General features: G+C 49.1%; 1 protein-coding gene across 1 annotated transcript in view; it reads left to right on the top strand.

Annotated features, from left to right (window-relative positions):
* KIN (Kin17 DNA and RNA binding protein) overlaps positions 1-19,431 on the top strand; it is a 57,587-nt gene that overhangs the window by 28,055 nt on the left and 10,101 nt on the right. The window contains exon 11 of the mRNA XM_082255136.1: positions 3,572-3,671. Coding sequence (XP_082111262.1) covers positions 3,572-3,671 — 100 coding nt within the window. The remainder of the gene's footprint in view (positions 1-3,571; positions 3,672-19,431) is intronic.

Genomic DNA, 19,431 nt, shown 5'->3' with positions numbered 1-19,431 from the left:
GGGGGGGGGGATAGAAGGAGTGACAGAAAGGGAGGGAAAAATACCAGGACACATAAAAGGTAGTTGGATCCTTCTCCTTGACTGTACACCCAGCGGAGGTCTTGGACAACAGAAAAAGATCTAAGAAATTATCCTCGTGAGGCCAGAGGAGACAGGTCTTTGTAGAAAAAGGGGTCCAAATCTTCCAATATTTCTCACTCTGTTCCTTCATTGACATATATTATTTCCTGAATTTCCATAATTCTAGCCAGCCAGTGAGATTTTTTTCGTGGGAACTGAACTCTTCCAAAGTGCTGGATTACAAGCTTTTGCAGCAGCTAAAAGATGTTTCAACAGGGAATTTTTGGACCTTTTGTTAGATAAAGGTGTATCATGAAGCAAATAGGTCATCGGATTAGAACTTTAACCGTTTGTTTAACCATGTCCCAGAAATCATTCAACTTTGGGCATTCCCAAAAAATATGAAGTTAGGGTACCCTCAGATTCCCGACAGCACCAACAGATCTTGGATGTCTGAGGGAACATACGCTGTAACACTGCTGGGGTTCAATACTATCTCCTAAGGAGTTTGTATCCTCCCTCTTGATATCTGCTGGCTACTGAGGATGTGTAAGCAAATAGTAAAATTCAACCTTTTTTGGGTTTGAGAAAAGGTTATTTATAGGTTTCTTTCTCCCTGTTGAAGGCAAGGGAGGTCCTGTGGGGCACTAACCGCTAGAGCTGCACGATTCTGGCCAAAATGAGAATCACGATTTTTTAGCTTGGAATAAAGATCACGATTCTCTCACGATTCTCTGTGTTACAAAAAAAATTGGGATAACTTTACTGTTACGGTTTTTTTTTATTCATTAAAGTTTATTAATTGCGTTTGAAAGACTGCTGCGCAAATACAGTGTGACATGAAATATTACAACAATCGCCATTTTATTCTGTAGGGTCTCTGCTAAAAAAAAATATATAAAATGTTTGGGGGTTCTAAGTACTTTTCTAGCAAAAAAAAATGATTTTAAACTTGCAAGCAACAAGTGTCATAAAAAGGTCTAGTCTTTAAAGAGGTTGTAAACCCTCTTGTATAACTTTTACCTATAGGTAAGCCTATATTAAGGCTTACCTATAGGTGCTATAAATATCTCCCAAACTTGCACCGTTTAGGAGATATTTACAGCGCAAACTGCCGATGACGTCATCGGCGCAGGCGCTCTGAGGGAACGGCCACCCGTGCCGTTCCTTCAGAGCTCAGTGCCGTGAACGGCGGCTCCCGCGCGCATGCGCGTGAGTGATGTAATCGCGCCTCCGGCCAATCAGATGGCCGGAGGACGCGAACCCGGAAGCGGGACGGCAGGACATGTCGCCGTCCTGTCGCTGAGGTGGCGGCACGGCGGGGGCTTCGTTTTAAGGTAAGTACTACATAATGAGCTAGTATGCGATGCATACTAGCTCATTATGCCTTTCTCTTTACAGGGCTTTTTTTTTCTCGGATTTTTTTTTTTGACTTCCTCTTTAAGAGGTTAAACTTCCTTTCTCCCTGGCAGAGGGAAGGAAAAGATACAATGTAATCATTTTGTTTATAGTTACTGGGAGACTTAATTCTGATAGGCGTTTGCGGGAGGAAAGATACAATGTAATCATTTTGTTTATAGTTACTGGGAGTTTTCCACAGCTGTTTTCTCTGCTCCCTCAGCTATGCAAAGAATCGAGAATATGTCAGGTTTAGATCGTCAGGGGGGGTGAATCGAGATCGCGATTTTCATACGATTAATCGTGCAGCTCTACTAACCGCTATCCATGAAAAGTGTAAATGAGACCACACGCATCCTATTGGTTCCCCTGCTCGAACAAGGAAGGCTTTCTGACCCTAATAACACCTCCAGTAAGGAACGGAGGTATGCACTGACCCGGGGGGAAATGGAGGAAATCCAGTTTTTGAGAGAAATCACTTATAATTTTAAGATTCGTCATGGGTCGATGTGCTTGAGAAGGTACCCTGGAAAACAGTTACGTCAAATTGAGGATCATTGACTTCAGGTTGAAAAGATGGAGAACCCAAAATTGGGGTTAAAGGGCTAGAGAAGGGAGAGAGGTTAGTATATTTAAAAACATATTTAACAGTCCAGGGGTTATAAAATGGCCTTTGTCAGGATGACAGCCTCTGGAATCCTAGTGAGTCCAGGCAACAGTATACCCACTGTTCCAAGTATTCCTGTGGTTTCTTGTCCCATTGGGCGCACCAATCGAGTACTCTTGACAAGTGCGCTGCCTCATGGTATTTTAGTGGTTCTGGGAAGCCGATACCACCTTTCGTCTTAGGAAGGGACAGGATAGATCTATATCCCCTATCTGGCTTTCTCTTCCATATAAACTTCAGAAGCCTGACATGCAGCTCCTTTAGGAAGCCCTGAGGAAGTTTAATTGGTAGGGACTGCAGTAGATGTATAAGGCAGGGCATAACAATACATTTATTAATGTTGGTGAGACCAACCAGGTGAACATTTCCTTGTCCCATCTCAAGAAATCTAATTTGGACGTGTGCGCCATTGGAGAGAAATTGTTTGATGATCTTGCGTACATTTTCCAGAATATTCATGCCCAAGTAACAAATATGAGAGTCAGTCCATTAAAACATTGAACCTATTCTCTCTGAAGAGGAGACGCTTGAGAGGGGATATGATATCAATGTACAAATACTGTACTGGTGACTCTAGCATGGGGAACAAACTCTTCAGCAAAATAGAATTTATAAAGACACGTGGCCATTCACTAAAATGAGAAGAAAAGCGGTTTAACCTTAAGCTGCGTAAAGGGTTCTTTACTGTCAGAGCGGTAAGGATGTAGAATTCTCTTCCACAAGCAGTGGTATCAGCAGGGAGCATCTATTAGTTTCAAAAAGCTATTAGATGGGCACCTTAACTACCACAACAGAAAGGGGTATACAATGTACTATTGACAACACACACACACTCATCATAGGTTGAATTGGATGGACTGGTGTCTTTTTTTTCAACCTCACGAACTATGTAAAGTTAAATTGGGTACATATATGATGTTTAGCGGTTACATTTATGCTCACCCCTGTTTCTTCCGATTTTAAACTGCTCTGATCTTGACAGACATACGGTGAGGTTGATTTACTAAAACTGGAGTGCAAAATCTAGTACAGCTCTGCATGGAAACCAATCCGCTTCCATTTTTTTTGTCAAAGCTTAATTAAACAAATTGAAGTTAGAAGCTGATTGGCTGTAATGCACAGCTGCACCCAATTTTGCACTCTTTAGTTTCTAGGAAAATCAACCCCACAATTTTTTGGTAGAAGAATCTCTTGTCTGGCAGCACTTCTTGTACTTAACCTTGCCTATGAGCTAATGAATGGTGGACTTCAATAACTGTTCTGTCATTGCAAGTACATTTCCACATATTTTACCATTTATAAATGTATCCAGCTGTGTAATTAGAGCAGACTTCTATGGAAATTTGTATGCTGAGCTGTTTTGGGGAGCAATCGCATCTTATGACTGAAGAAGAAATGAATAGAATTACAACCTAAACCTTTAACCTTGCTGTTTGTTACCCTTAGGAAGTGCTTGATAGATACACAGCAATTGTGAAACTTGTCGATTCTGGAGATAAACTGAAGCTTGACCAGACACATCTAGAAACTGTTATCCCAGCACCAGGTAAAATGAAATATCCCTATAATACTATTGCAGAGCTTTTGAGCACTAAGTACACAAGATCTGTGGAAGAGGATATAATGGAAATGAATTCTATGAATATTTTTTGTTAGGAGTCACAATAAGAAAGCTCCAGTCACTCCTGGGATCATAGATTATAGCTCGCTGTCCTTTGTACCTTTTATCACTAAAAAGCATTTGCATAGGTAATGAGTAACCAGTTCAGTTCCCCTGAACATAACATTTAAATGTTAACTTCTGTACTTTCCCAAATTCATCAATGAATCAACTAATGCACAGTTAAGATGGAACAAAGCGCCAGCATATAAAACAAGCCCCTGGCTGCTGTTGATCAGTGGTCCTCAACTCCGGTCCTCAGGGCACACTAATGCCTCGTACACACGTACCGATCGTCGGCTGTAAAGATTGTAGGCTTGTTAGTATGATGCTGCCGACAGCGCATTTTCGGCCGAACAGAATCTGTTGTGCAGGCATTAAAATTTTTGTATGCCAACACCAGAATGGCCGATTGTTCGCCAGTCAGTACAGAATTCGGCCGACAAACAGCAGATTAGCAAGACTGGGCATGCTCAGAAAAGAAAAAACACACGGAAAGTTAACCATCACATGACATCACTTCTGCAGTCGGCTGTTGTTGGCGGACAAAATTCGTGTGCAGTCTTTAGCAGTTTTCAATAGACAAGACAGCCCTGGACAAAAGACGGCCGATCGGTACATGTGTACGAGGCATAACGCGGCAGGTTTGCAAGATAACTAAATTACATCACAGGTGATCTCATTTGCTGCTCAGTGATTGCAGTTTTCTAGTCTGCATCTCCCCAAGGTAATACTTAAAATCTGGCCTGTTAGTGGGCCCAGAGGACTGGAGTTGAGGACCACTGCTGTAGATGGTTTACATTTTTCTGCAGGCTTTTTAGTAGAAGTTAGGGCTGCACGATATTGGAAAAAAAGTACATTGCCATATTTTTTTTTCAACGATATATATTGCGATATTGAGAGGAAATCATGGAAGTATTGCAGCAGTGCAGCCTTCTTCTGATTGTAATTGCAGATTGCACCATACAGCCAGTGAAGGCCAGGGTTAATGTTATTGTAGGGATTGACAGTGACAGTCAGTGTTGATTCGGCACAGTCGGGACTCACAGTGGTGGCAGGAGGTAGAAGAACACAGCCTGACATGACATCCATCCAGTCCCACACGTACTGACTCGACTCTTCACTCTGAACTGTTACAATACAAGCTTGTTTCCAGTTCTTCAGTGTGCTGAGAGCCGCTGATTGGTTACAGGGAGGAGCTGAGCTCCTCACTCTAGGATCATATTGCCATCAGCTGGAGAACTAGGCTAGCTGCAGGCAGGCATACTGAACGTGTGGGACGGATGTCGGCTCTGTTCTGCTACAAACACTGCGAGTCATCCCGACTTCTCCCTGCCTAATGCCTATGCCTTACATCATATCTTCGGCGATGTGAATATCGCACACGCCCAGAGCACAATAGTCGATATCACATCGACTATCGTTCAGCCCTAGTAGAAGTGATTCACTTCTACATGCTCCGCAGTGTGCCTCCCCCCCCCACCATGTGCCTCCAGGCTTACTTGTCCTCCCTGGGTGCCTGGGACCATCACAGTTGGTGTCAGGATGGAGAGCAGCGAGTCAGCTCTTTACTGATCTTCCCTGTAGAGAATTAATCTAAAAGCCCACTTGTGGATTTATAGAAGTCAATCCCTGGTGGCTCTTCCTGGGAAAGAAACAAATTGAGTACTGTTTGTGCTCATAGCTCATTTAAGAGAACCTCTCACCTGCACTATGCTATTATAAATCTATAAAGTTAAACAAAACCAAAAGTCACGGGCAGACTCGATGAACCACTTTGGTCTTTTTTTTTCTTCTGTCCCTTTTCTATGCTTCTTTATTACATAGGGTTATCAGCCCCCTGAAAAAGTTACAATCAGTTTAATATATGTTTTAAACCCCCCCCCCCCCCCCCAAAAAAAAAAAAAATGAAAGCCCCCACCCCTGTGTACATTCATTGACTAAAACATTTTTGGCATAATTTTTGGCAGCAGTAATGAAAGCTAAACAAAACTAACGATTAACGAAAATTAATTCCATTTTTAATTTTTAATTCCTCCGAGGCTAAAGTGGTTAATTAACTCCTTATTCTCCTTCCCCATTTAATTATTTTCTTGCTGTTTTTTTTTTTTTGTTTGTTCACCTCTATTTTACAAACTATCTAAAACTTTTTTGTTTGCTTTGTTCATTAATATTTTTACACTTTTAACATATTTACATGTTTCTCATTAAAAAAAGCAAAAAACAAAAAAACCCCCCAAAAAAACCAGTATTCCATTTGTAAATAACTTTTCAATGCTTTGTAGCATTGCTGACAGCTAAAGTGTAAATAGAACGGTTGTGGTAGATATCGGTAATTGGTATCGGCTAGTACTTAAAAAAAAAAAAAAAAAAAAAAAATGGTATCGATGCATCCCTAGGTAAAACCTTAAAACCATAAAATTTAACATATTTGTTTTTTTACTCCAGGAATATGAGTTTTGAAATTCTAGAGAAACACCGTATTTTCCGGCGTATAAGACGACTGGGCGTATAAGACTACCCCCCTAATTTTCAAGTTAAAACATAGGTTTTGGGCTATACTCGCCGTCTAAGACTACCCCCCCTTCCGAAGCAAGGCAATACCATTGAAAAACGTCAGATTTCTCATAGATCTCCAAGGTACCCCAAGTACTGTAATACATGTAATCTCTCATAATATCTCCAAGGTACCCGAAGTATAAGTATTACCAGTAGATGTAATCTCAAGACGCTGGCTGTGTGGGAATCCTTTACCGGTATACCGTATGTACCGTAGCTTCAGCTACATACAGTATACCGCGCTGAGCCAATCACAGTGAGCGATGTATTCTATTATTGAATGCAAAGCCTGCTCGGATTGGCAGAATCAGAGAGGTTTGCTGATGTTACTCCGCCAATCCGAGCAGGCTTTGCATTCAATAATGGAATACATCGCTCTCCCTGATTGGCTCAGCGCGGTACACTGTATGTAGCCTGAGCTACGGTACATACGGTATACCGGCACAGGATTCCCACGCAGCCAGCGTCTTGAGATTACATCTACTGGTAAATACTTATACTTCGGGTACCTTGGAGATATTATGAGAGATTACATGTATTACAGTACTTGGGGTACCTTGGAGAAAACAAAAAAGCTCTAATTCTAGGGCCATCATTCACTGTTCAAAAAATAAAATGGGTGTAAACTTGCATGATGTTTACCTATAGGTAAACCTATAATAAGGCTTACATATAGGTATTGTAACTATCTCCTAAACGCGCACCGTTTACAAGATCTTGACTTTACTAGATGCAGATGGTGATGTCACTGGCACATGTGCCTGTATGCCGTTTATTCAAAACTATACCGTAAACAGGGACTTCTGTGCCTATGCACAGGAGTGACGTCCTCGCTGATGTTCTGCCGAAATCTCCAACTCGCCAAAACCTCCAACCACATCACTTACGGTGACTACAGCAGGAGTAATTGGAGATTTTCGACCTCTTGGTGTTTTCTCAGGACACCGGCAGCCTATACACTCTGGTACACGCTATAATAAGTGGACATTGTTAGTCCGCCCGCTAGTTGTCGCCGCCTTGGAGGCGGCCATGTTGTTGGTTACTAGCGGCCTGACTAAAAATGCACACTCATTATAGCGTGTACCAGAGTGTATACGCTGCTGCCTGTTCTGTGAAAACACCAAGTGGTCAAAAAAAATGTTGGTGAGTTTGTGTTTTCAGAGGTGACAGTGCGCCTCTGGAGGGCTTAGTTTTTAGGAAAGTCTGTCTGTTAGTATGCCATGCATACTAGTACTATGACCTAAACTGCTTATGGATCAATTTTTGTTATTTTTTTTCGATGCCGTTTACTACTGCATTCGTTGATAACCTAAAAAAGGCTTTTAAACTATTGCTTATGAATAAATTCTGGTAGCTCAGTTTTTTGCTGTTTCACAGACGAGGGCATTTTTTATGCTTCATATTTGGAATCAAAATAAATGCATTGGGGGAACTAATGAAAAATGTCGCAGGCAAAAAGCCTGTGCCACTCTTCTAAATTGAGAAAGTGGGGATCCCGTTCCTAATTGACAAAGCCCCTTTTATTAATTTAGGAGTGGTCTGCTCCATCTTCTATGCCATGTTTTCGCAAGAAATGGCATACAGTACAGGAGAGCTTAAAGCAGTATTAAACCACAAGCCAAAAATGGAATATATTGCAGCTTAACAATCATTAGATGTGGTGGCTGTATTCATTTCCCCCCCTCTGTTTTTACCTGCTGATCTGGCCAGCAACAAACTGCCTGTACTTGAGTGCCTCCACTGTGGATGAAAGAACTCAGCAGGCAGCAGCATTGTTAGTCTGGAGGGGAGGGCAGTGTTAAATGTACTAGCATATTTAAATACACCTACAAATTGAAGCCTAAATCAAGCTGACACTCTATAAGCAGTTACATGGGGGTATTGACCTTTGCTCCGTAGGAGTAGCTAGGCAACAAGATTTGTTAATATAAAAGCTTTTAGCATATCACACCCCTAGGGGGCGGTCCCCTCAGTCAATTCCTCCCTGCTTCCTGCATTCTCAACTCAGTTTCTAATGCCTAGCTTAGGAGTAGCTGGCTGATCCTGTGCTGGGGCTCTCAGTCTCAGCCTTCTATCCTCTTTTTTTGATTTTATTTTGAGTATTTTTCTCTTTCTTTTACTTAGCTGTTCTTTTTCTCAGCATTAGTTTAGTTTCTTCGGATGAAGATGATCATGCGGAGCTGGGTCTCGGACTGGCCACCCTGGATCCCAGGGCTCAGGGCCAGGGGTTCCCCAGCCTGCCATTGAGCGTTCAGTCAGGTTTCCCTGGCATATTGAACGACCCATCCCTGTTCGCTGCAGGGATGCTGCCTGTGAGGTGGCTACCTCACCGGATGCCATTTGCGGTTTCGCACCGCAGTTCCACTGCGTCCTGGCTGCGACACTCCCTGTCATCAGTACAGCGGTTTGGTCGCTGGAGAAGGCTCCCCACGCCATCCGGACTGGTAAGTGCATTTCTATGTGGGGACCTGTCTGTTTTGGGTGTCAGTCTTTGACTGTGTGACCCTGCATGTCTATGTATGTGCAGAGCTCCCTGTCAGATTCCTGTGTGGAATAGCTGCCTTTCTGTGGGCTGCGGGGGGGGGGGGGGGGGGGGCTCTCCCGCTCTGCTATGTGTACTGTATGGGCAGACTGGGCTTAGACATGCTGTGCAGCGGCCGCTAATGCGGTCCGCCATTTTTTTGCGGCAAAATTGTGGTGACCGGCCCTGTGTGGTAAGGCGCTGTGTTTTGGCGCCAAACACCGCCATTTTGGCGGCGATAGATCGTACAGCCACATGTCGGCGCCATTTTCTCATTGCCCAAAAAATGCCTCAGCGGAGCGGCCATGTTTGTGTAGCCTGCAATAGGCTTTATAGGGCGGTCAGTCATTGCATCACTTCCTTTTGCTCTGGAACAGCGATCGGTGGCAGCAGCCTGTGTGGTCTCTCCAGGTTTTTACCTTTTCTTTATCCTGTATTTCCTTGCTCAGTGTTCCTTATCCCTGTGGGGGTCGGTGCATACAGTAGTGTGCGGTGGGCTACGCTCGCCGCGGTCTTAAAGGGGCAGTCCTCCTTTTCAATTATTGCTGGGGCATGGATTCTCAGGATTGCAAGTTTCCTCCCACCTTGGTGGGGGGCCAAGGGGCTGCTGCATCCCCCGAGGGGGCTGATCTGGCTGCTATTGTGGCGAACTTGGCTTCTCAGGTGCAGATGCTAATGGCTGATCGATCCGAAAAACGGCCCAGATTGTCTATTTCCTCTGATTCAGAGGGCGATGGGGCTGCTATGGCTGGAGTGCCCTTCTCAGGGTCTCGTTCATCTCTGGACCTTGTGGGGTCTGAGGGGGAGGCTGAGGTAGAAGGGGTTGATAATTCTCCCCCTGGCTCGCCTGAAGAGCTTGCACTCATGGATGAGTTGGTTGCTTCTATCAAGGAAACACTGCGTTTGCAGGATGAACCATGTCCTCCTGCTTTGTTGTCCTCTTATGGGACGCAAAGGAAACGCAAAACAGCGCATGTTTTTCCCTGCCCTGCGGAATTTCAACGCGCTGTTGATGAGCAATGGCGCAATTTAAAGAAGCCCTTTACTGTGCCAAGTAAGTTCAAGCTGCGTTATCCGTTTACTCCCACCACTGATGAGCGTTGGTGTGTGCCGCCTCAGGTGGATCACGCGGTGGCGGTTTTGAATAAATCTACTGCGATTCCTGCTGAGGATACCCCGGTGTTCCAGGACCCTACGGACAGGAGATTGGAGTCTCTTGCCCGTCATGCTTATACGGTTGCTGGTTCTATGCTAAAGCCTATTTTTGCTTCCATTTTGGCAGCCCAGGCTATTGCGGATTGGACGCAGGTGCTCAGGCGCACCCTGGTGGCTGACTCTGCTCCACCGACAACATTGGCTATGGTGGATCAAATTCATCAGGGTGTTATGTATTTGTGTGATGCGGACTTGGATTTAGTCCCTTTGGCTGCACGCCTCTCAAGTGTGGCGATATTGAACCGTCGCCTGATATGGCTAAAATGTTGGTCGGTTGACCAATCATCCCGCAAGACTTTAGCTAATTTGCCCTACGCGGGATCTCGCCTTTTTGGTGAGTCTTTGGATACGCTGATAAAGGGACTTTCCGGGGGTAAGAGCACTCTCTTACCCCAATCTCACAAGAATAAGTTTGTTCGCGGTAAGAAGAATACCTCGTTTAGACCAGCTCAGGGGTCCTTTCGTGCCTTTAGGTCGCAATACAAGGTCAAGCCCTTAAAGGGCCAAGGCTCCCAGAAGAAGCCGTGGGCAGGTAAGCAGAAGTCCGGGTCCGCTGCCCATGCCAATTCGGCCTGAAGGGGCGCCCTCACCCGGCTCTGGGGTGGGGGGACGTTTGCTCGGTTTTCTTCAACCCTGGCTGGCCCGCAATCGGGACAGGTGGGTTCAGGAAATCGTTCGATCTGGATACAAGATTGAGTTTCTCTCTCGGCCGGCGAGCAGATTTTTCCCCTCAAATCTTCAGCTGTCTCCGGAGTGCTTGCAGGATCTGCACCTGGCGGTGCGGGACCTGCGGGCCCAGGGAGTAGTGGTTCCGGTGCCTCATTGGGACAGGTTTCGGGGGTTCTATTCCAATCTGTTCACTGTGCCCAGAAAGGAGGGCAAGGTATGTCCGATTCTGGACTTGAAAGCTCTGAACCGCTTTGTGCGGGTTCGCAAGTTCCGCATGGAATCCCTGCGCTCGGTGGTGGCTGCCCTAGTTCCGGGGGAATTCATGGCCTCCATCGACTTGAAGGATGCGTACCTTCACATCCCCATTTTCGAGGGTCACCAGAGGTACCTTCGTTTCGCCATTGCGGAGGATCATTACCAATTCGTGGCGTTACCCTTCGGTCTCGCTTCGGCTCCGCGGGTTTTCACCAAGGTGCTTGCGCCGGTCCTGGCTTTGTTGAGAGCCCAGGGCATCTCTGTCTTGGGGTATCTAGACGATATCTTGATTCGGTCTGCAACCAGTCAGGGCCTGGTGAACGACCTGTCCGTCACGATGCAGACTCTGCAGGAGTTCGGTTGGACGATAAATTTTCCAAAGTCGACGCTGTGTCCGTCGGTTCGTTTTCCCTACCTGGGGATGATCCTGGACTCTGTTCAAGCGAAGGTCTTCCTGCCGGAAGACAAGCTCCGGACACTTCAGGACGAAGTCAGGTCCCTCAGGGACACTCGGTGCTCGTCCATCCGGACATGTATGAGGTGTCTGGGATTGATGGTCTCGGCTTTCGAGGCGATTCCCTTCGCCCAGTTTCACACGCGGAGTCTTCAGACGGAGATCCTGGCCAAGTGGGACGGGCGTCCGCAATCTCTGGATCTGCGGATTTCGTTGAGCCGCCTCACCCGAAGGGGTCTTTTGTGGTGGCTCCAGTCCCCGGCGGTGTCGGGGGGCAAGTCCTTTCGTCTTTTGTCGTGGACGGTGATCACCACGGATGCCAGCCTGTCGGGCTGGGGTGGTGTTCTGGGCGTTCTGTCCGCCCAGGAAACTTGGTCGGAGGAGGAATCGTCCCTTCCAATCAACATTCTGGAATTGCGAGCAATAAATCTCTGCCTTCTGCGTTGGACGGACAGGCTTCAGGGCCGTCCGGTTCGGGTGCAGATGGACAATGTCACGGCGGTGGCCTACATCCACCACCAAGGGGGCACCAGGAGTGCCCGAGCGGCTCGGGAAGTAGCCGACATTCTGTCTTGGGCCGAGACGCACGTCCCGGCGATATCTGCAGTTCACATTCCGGGGGTGGAGAACTGGCAGGCGGATTATCTGAGTCGCCAGACCCTGGACCAGGGAGAATGGTCCCTTCACCCGGATGTCTTTCAGATGCTGTGCGCGAAGTGGGGTTCCCCAGATGTGGACCTGTTTGCGTCTCGTCTAAACAACAAGGTGGAAAGGTTCGTAGCAAGGACGCGCGATCCTTGGGCAGACGCCTCGGACGCGTTGGTGGCGCCCTGGCATCAGTATCGTCTGATGTATGCCTTTCCACCGATTCAGCTGCTGTCCAGGCTCCTTCGCAGGTTGGCCTCGGAACCACACACGGTGATTCTGGTGGCGCCTGACTGGCCTCGCCGGTCTTGGTACGCAGACCTCGTGAATCTGGCGGTCGACGCTCCGTGGCGTCTACCTCTTCGAGAAGATCTCCTGTCTCAAGGACCGATATTCCATCCTGCTTTACAGTCACTGGCTTTAACGGCCTGGCTGTTGAAAGACAGGTCCTGAAGGATAGGGGTCTCTCCCCTGAGGTCATTCCCACTTTGATCAAAGCTAGAAAGGCCTCTACGGGGAAGATTTACTACCGTACTTGGAAGGCGTATTTTGCCTGGTGTGAGTCCAGGGGGTATTCCCCTCGCTCATACTCGGTATCGAGAGTGTTGGCTTTCCTTCAAACGGGCGTGGACCAGCGTTTGGCGTTGGCCACGATTAAGGGTCAGATTTCTGCGCTGGCCATTCTCTTTCAGCGCCCTGTGGCGTCTAATTCTTTGGTTAGCACCTTTGTTCAAGGGGTGCGACACTTGGCCCCTCCTCGGAGGGATCCTTTACCTCCATGGGACTTGAACCTTGTTCTGTCCGTGTTACAGCATGCTCCCTTTGAGAAGATCAGGGAGATTTCGTTGTCTCTGTTGTCCAAGAAGGTTGCCTTTTTGGTAGAGATCACTTCGGCTCGCAGGGTGTCGGAGCTGGCGGCCTTGTCCTGCAGCTCTCCCTACTTGGTGATTCACTTGGATAAGGTGGTCTTACGACCTAACCCTTCTTTTCTTCCGAAGAGGATCTCGGAATTTCACCTCAATGAGGACATTGTCTTGCCTTCGCTTTGCGCGAAGCCTAAGCATCCAAAGGAGGTGGCTTTGCATTCCTTGGATGTTGTTCGGGCGATCAGGGTTTACCTGTCATCGACTAAATCCTTTCGCAAGTCGGATTCACTATTTGTCCTTCCAGAGGGTCCTCGGAAGGGCATGGCAGCGTCGGCTGCGACCTTCGCCAAATGGATCAGACAGACCATTGTGCAAGCCTATGCTTTGAAGGGGAAGGTTCCTCCTTTCCCTGTGAAGGCGCACTCTACCAGGTCTCTGAGTACATCTTGGGCCTATCGTCATCAGGCTTCTGTGGCCCAGGTGTGTAAGGCGGCGACTTGGTCGTCCGTTCACACCTTCTCCAAATTTTACAAAGTGGATGTTCAGGCATCAGCAGATGCTTCTTTTGGCCGTAAAGTTCTTAGTGCGGCAGTGCCTTAGGGTCCCTTGTTTGGGTCCTTGGCTGTTGGGGTGTTTTTTTACCCCTAGGTTACTTGTTCTTTCCTGGGTTGTTGCTCCTGTTGAGCACGTTTTTTCCTGTTGCCCAGTTGGTTCTCTTACTTTTGGTAAGGTTCCTTTCTCTGATGTGGGTACTGCGTTGCTTTAGGCACGGCTGCATTTTTTCCCACCCCTCATGTCTACACTGCTCTGGGACGTCCCCATTAGTGAAGATTATGAAGTGGCGGCGACTGTCGGAGGACGTAAGAGAAAACGGAATTTTTGTAAAATCTTACCGTAAAATTCCTTTCTCTGAGTCCTCCAACAGTTGCCGCCCCCGCCCCTCTTTTGGGGTTTGTTTATGTACTCTACTGCTATGCTACTGAAACTGAGTTGAGAATGCAGGAAGCAGGGAGGTATTGACTGAGGGGACCGCCCCCTAGGGGTGTGATATACTAAAAGCTTTTATACTAACAAATCTTGTTGCCTAGCTACTCCTACGGAGCAAAGGTCAATACCCCCATTAGTGAAGATTATGAAGTGGCTGCGACTGTCGGAGGACTCAGAGAAAGGAATTTTACGGTAAGATTTTACAAAAATTCCGTTTTTCTCTTACGTCCTCCGACAGTCGCCGCCTCTTCATATTCGTCACATATGGGGGGTATTAGACTTTGCTCCGAAGGAGTAGCTAGGCAACAGAATATGTTAACAATAAAGCTTTAACATATCCCACCCTCAAGGGGTGGTCCCCTCAGTCAATACCCTCCTACTTCCTGCAACCATATCTCAGTTTTAATGTCTAGCTTGTCAGGAGTGGCTGGCTCTCTCTGTGCTGGGACTTTTTGTCCCAGACTCTTTCTTCTTTTTGATATTTTGTTTGAGTTTTCTCTCTACCTTTACTTAGCTGTTATTTTTGTCAGCATTAGTTAGTTCTTCGGACGAAGAGGATCATGCGGACTGGGTCTCGGGCTGATCCCCCTGGTCGCAGGTCGTGGGTCAGTGGCTTCCCAGTCTGCCATCGAGCGTTCAGCCAGGTAACGCTCCTGGCACGGTGAACGACCCATCCCTGTTCGGTGCAGGGATGATTGGTGAGGTGGCTACCTCACCGGACGCTGTGCGGTTTCTGAACCGCCATTGTGTGCGTCTTGAATTGCGACTCTCCCTGCCTCATGTGCAGCGGCTTGTTCGCCTGTGCGGGTTCCCCACGCCATGTGAGGTAAGTGTATCTATGTGGGGACCTGTCTGTCTGGGGGGGGTCTCAGTCTGGGACTGTGTAACCTGCCTTTAATCACACTGCTTGTCTCCCTATATCTCGGCTGCATGCTGTGGGCTGCAAGGGGGGGGGGAGCTGTATGACACTGAGTATGTCAGGCTGGGCAGTGTGAGGAGCTGTGTGCTGTGGGGCATGTTTTTAATGGCATGTTGGGGCATATACAGCGATCGCTGCGGCGATCTAACATGTATCCATATAATGGGATAATATTGTGTGTGATTTTATGCACTGTGGAGCGGCGATTTCGGCGCCAAACGGCGCCATTTTACCGGCGCCCGCTCCGGCCGCATGGTTTACATGCACGGCGGCCATTTTCTTGTAGCCTCTATAGGCTTACATAGAGCGCCCTGGCAGCATCACTTCCTCTCTCCTGGAAGCACCGATCGAGGCAGCAGCAGCAGCGGAGTCTCCTCAGGTTTTATCCTTCTATTCCTGTGTTCCATTGCCTGTATTCAGTCTGTATATTCCCTGTGGGGGTCTCATTGTGCCTGAGTGTGGTGCGGTGGGCTGCGCTTGCCGCGCTTGCTGTAAGGGGGCAGTTAACCCTTGGTTGTCTGGCATACAGGGGCAATGGATTCTCAGGAGGGCAAGTTTCCCACAGTATTGGTGGAAAGCCAGGGGACCGCTGTTTCCCCCCCAGGGGGGGATTTGGCCACGATTGTGGCTGGCCTTGCTGCACAGGTGCAAATGCTGGTGGCTGCTCAATCTACTAAACGGCCCAGAGTTGCTCTGTCCTCTGATTCTGAGGGTGAAGGTGATGGGGCTGTTCTGGCGGGGACCCCCCTATCGGGGTCCCGCTCCTCTCTTGATCTAGTGGGGTCTGAGGTAGAGGCTGAAGTTGAGGGGGTTGATAATTCTCCCCCTGGCTCGCCTGAAGAGCTTGCAATCATGGATGAGTTGATTGCTTCCATTAAGCAGACGCTACGTTTGCAGGACGAGGTGTGTCCCCCAGCTGCCTTGGCGGCTTATGGGACGCAGAGAAAACGCAGGACGCCGCAGGTTTTTCCCTGCAATGCTGATTTTCAGCGCGCTGTTAAGGACCAATGGCGCGATTTGCGCAAGCCTTTTGCGGTACCAAGTAAATTTAAGCTGCGTTATCCTTTCTCGCCTGCCACTGATGAACGGTGGTGTGTGCCTCCGCCAGTGGATCATGCTATTGCGGTTTTGAACAAAGCCACTGCGATCCCTGCAGAGGGATCCCCTGTTTTCCGTGATGCCACGGATAGGAGACTGGAGTCTCTTGCCCGTCATACTTATTCTGTTACGGGTTCTATGCTTAAGGCTCTGTTTGCTTCTCTCATGGCGGCCCAGGCGATCGCAAGTTGGACGCAGATGCTTAGGCGCGTCCTAGTGGCCGATTCGGCCTCGGCGGCGACCCTGGATATGGTGGATCAGATCCACCAGGGTGTCATGTATCTGTGTGATGCGGACCTGGACCTGATTCCGTTGGCCGCGCGTGTGCACAGCGTGGCGGTGTTGTCTCGCCGCCTGGTTTGGTTGAAATGTTGGTCGGTGGACCAATCTTCACGTAAAACCTTAGCCAATCTGCCTTTATGATGGGTCTCGCCTTTTTGGGGAGTCCCTGGATGTGTTGATTAAGGGGATTACCGGGGGTAAGAGCACTCTCTTGCCCCATTTCCCCAAGGCTAAGGGGGCTTCTGGGAAGAAGCATGCTCATTTTCGGCCCCCTCAGGGGTCCTTTCGTGCCTTTCGGCCGCACTACAAGGGCAAACCGTTCAAGGGCCAGGGCTCTCAGAAGAAACCCTGGTCTGGGAAACAGAAGTCCGGCCAATCCGGACCTGCGGCCCATAACAGTTCGGCCTGAAGGGGCGCCCTCACCCAGTTTTGGGGTGGGGGGACGCTTGCTCGGTTTTCTTCAGCCCTGGTTGGCCCGTGTGCGGGACAGATGGGTTCTGGAAATCGTTCGATCTGGTTACAAGATCGAGTTTCTCTCTCGGCCAGAGAGCAGATTTTTTCCCTCAAATCTACAACTGTCTCCAGAGCGCCTGCGGGATCTGCACCTGGCGGTGCGGGACCTGAGGGCTCAGGGAGTGGTGGTTCCGGTGCCTCATCGGGACAGATTTCGGGGGTTTTATTCCAATCTGTTCACCGTGCCCAGAAAGGAGGGCAAGGTTCGTCCTATTCTGGACTTGAAAGCTCTGAACCGCTCTGTGCGGGTTCGCAAGTTCCGCATGGAATCCCTGCGCTCGGTGGTGGCTGCCCTGGTTCCGGGGGAATTCATGGCCTCCATCGATTTGAAGGATGCGTATCTTCACATCCCCATATTCGAGGGTCATCAGAGATACCTTCGATTTGCCATTGCGGAGGATCACTACCAGTTCGTGGCGTTGCCCTTTGGGCTCGCCTCGGCTCCGCGGGTCTTCACCAAGGTGCTTGCACCGGTTCTGGCATTATTGAGAGCCCAGGGCATTTCTGTCCTGGGGTATCTGGACGACATTCTGATTCGGTCTGCGACCAGTCAGGGTCTGGAGAAGGACCTGTCTGTCACGATGCAAACTCTGCAGGAGTTCGGTTGGACGATAAATGTTCCAAAGTCGACACTGAGTCCGTCGGTTCGTCTTCCCTATCTGGGAATGATACTGGACTCGGTGCAGGCGAAGGTCTTCCTGCCGGAAGACAAACTCAGGACTCTTCAGGAGGAAGTCAGGTCCCTCAGGGACGTTCCGAACTCGTCTCTGCGGACGTGTATGAGATGTCTGGGATTGATGGTCTCGGCTTTCGAGGCGATTCCTTTCGCGCAGTTTCACACGCGGGGTCTCCAGGCGGAGATCTTGTCCAAGTGGGACGGGCGACCTCAATCTCTGGATCTTCAGATCTCGTTGAGTCATCGCACCAGGGAAAACCTTCTGTGGTGGCTCCAGTCCCCGTTGGTGTCCGGGGGCAAGTCGTTTCGTCCGATCTCATGGACGATAATCACCACGGATGCCAGCCTGTCGGGCTGGGGTGGTGTTCTGGGCGTTCTGTCCGCCCAGGGGACCTGGTCGGAAGGGGAGTCTTCCCTCCCGATCAACATTCTGGAATTGCGTGCGATAAGGCTCTGTCTTCATCGCTGGACGGACCGGCTGCAGGGCTGCCCGGTTCGGGTGCAGACGGACAATGCCACGGCGGTGGCCTACATCAACCACCAAGGGGGCACCAGGAGTGCCCGAGCGGCTCGAGAAGTGGCCGACATTCTGTCTTGGGCCGAGACTCATGTCCCGGCGATAACGGCGGTTCACATTCCGGGAGTGGAGAACTGGCAGGCGGACTATCTGAGTCGCCAGACCCTGGATCAGGGGGAATGGTCTCTCCACCCGGCTGTCTTCCAGATGTTGTGCGCGAAGTGGGGTCTTCCAGATGTGGACCTGTTCGCGTCTCGCCTCAACTACAAGGTGAAGAGGTTCGTGGCAAGGACGCGCGACCCTCGGGCAGACGCGTCGGACGCGTTAGTGGCCCCGTGGCATCAGTACAGGCTGATGTACGCGTTTCCACCGATTCAGTTGCTGTCCCGGTTCCTTCGCAGGTTACACTCGGAACGCAGCACGGTGATTCTTGTGGCACCGGACTGGCCTCGCCGGTCCTGGTACGCAGACCTCGTGAATCTGGCGGTCGACGCCCCCTGGCGTCTGCCTCTTCGGGACGATCTACTGTCTCAAGGACCGATTTACCATCCTGCTTTACAGTCGCTGGCTTTGACGGCCTGGCTGTTGAGACCGAGGTCCTGAAGGAGAAGGGTCTCTCTCCAGAGGTTGTTCATACCTTGATCAACGCGAGGAAGTCTTCCTCGGGAAAGGTTTATTACCGTACTTGGAAGACCTATTTTGCCTGGTGTGAGTCCAGGGGGTTTTCACCCCGCACGTACTCGGTTTCCCGTGTGCTGTCTTTCCTTCAGACGGGTGTCGATCAGCGTTTGGCGCTGGCTACGATAAAGGGTGAGGTGTCTGCGCTGGCCGTTCTGTTTCAACGTCCCGTGGCTTCCAACTCCTTGGTTGGCACTTTTATTCAGGGTGTGCGGCATCTGGTTCCTCCTAGGAGGGATCCTTTGCCCCCTTGGGACTTGAATCTAGTCCTGTCTGTGTTACAACGTGCTCCTTTTGAACAGATCAGGGAGATATCGTTGTCTATGTTGTCCAAAAAGGTCGCCTTTTTGGTGGCGATCACTTCGGCTCGCAGAGTGTCGGAACTGGCGGCTTTGTCCTGCAAGTCTCCGTACCTGGTTGTTCATTTGGATAAGGTGGTCTTGCGACCTAATCCTTCTTTTCTGCCGAAACGAGTTTCGGAATTCCATCTTAACGAGGATATTGTTTTGCCTTCGTTGTGCACGAAGCCTAAACATCCAAAGGAGGTGAGATTGCATTCTCTGGATGTTGTTCGGGCGATTAGGGTTTACCTTAAATCGACTGAGTCTTTTCGAAAGACGGACCCCTTGTTTGTTCTTCCAGAGGGTCCTCGGAAGGGCATGGCGGCTTCCGCCTCTACCATTGCCAAATGGATCAGGCAGACCATTGAACAGGCCTATGCCTTGCAGGGGAAGGTTCCCCCTGTGCCTGTGAAGGCGCACTCTACTAGATCTCTGAGTACGTCTTGGGCCT

The sequence above is a fragment of the Pelophylax lessonae genome (assembly GCF_965119305.1).
Source record: "Pelophylax lessonae genome assembly, chromosome: 4".
In the NCBI taxonomy this organism is placed as follows: domain Eukaryota; kingdom Metazoa; phylum Chordata; class Amphibia; order Anura; family Ranidae; genus Pelophylax; species Pelophylax lessonae.
The sequence above is the reverse complement of the archived record's forward strand: the minus strand, read 5'-3'. Positions and strand labels throughout refer to the sequence as shown.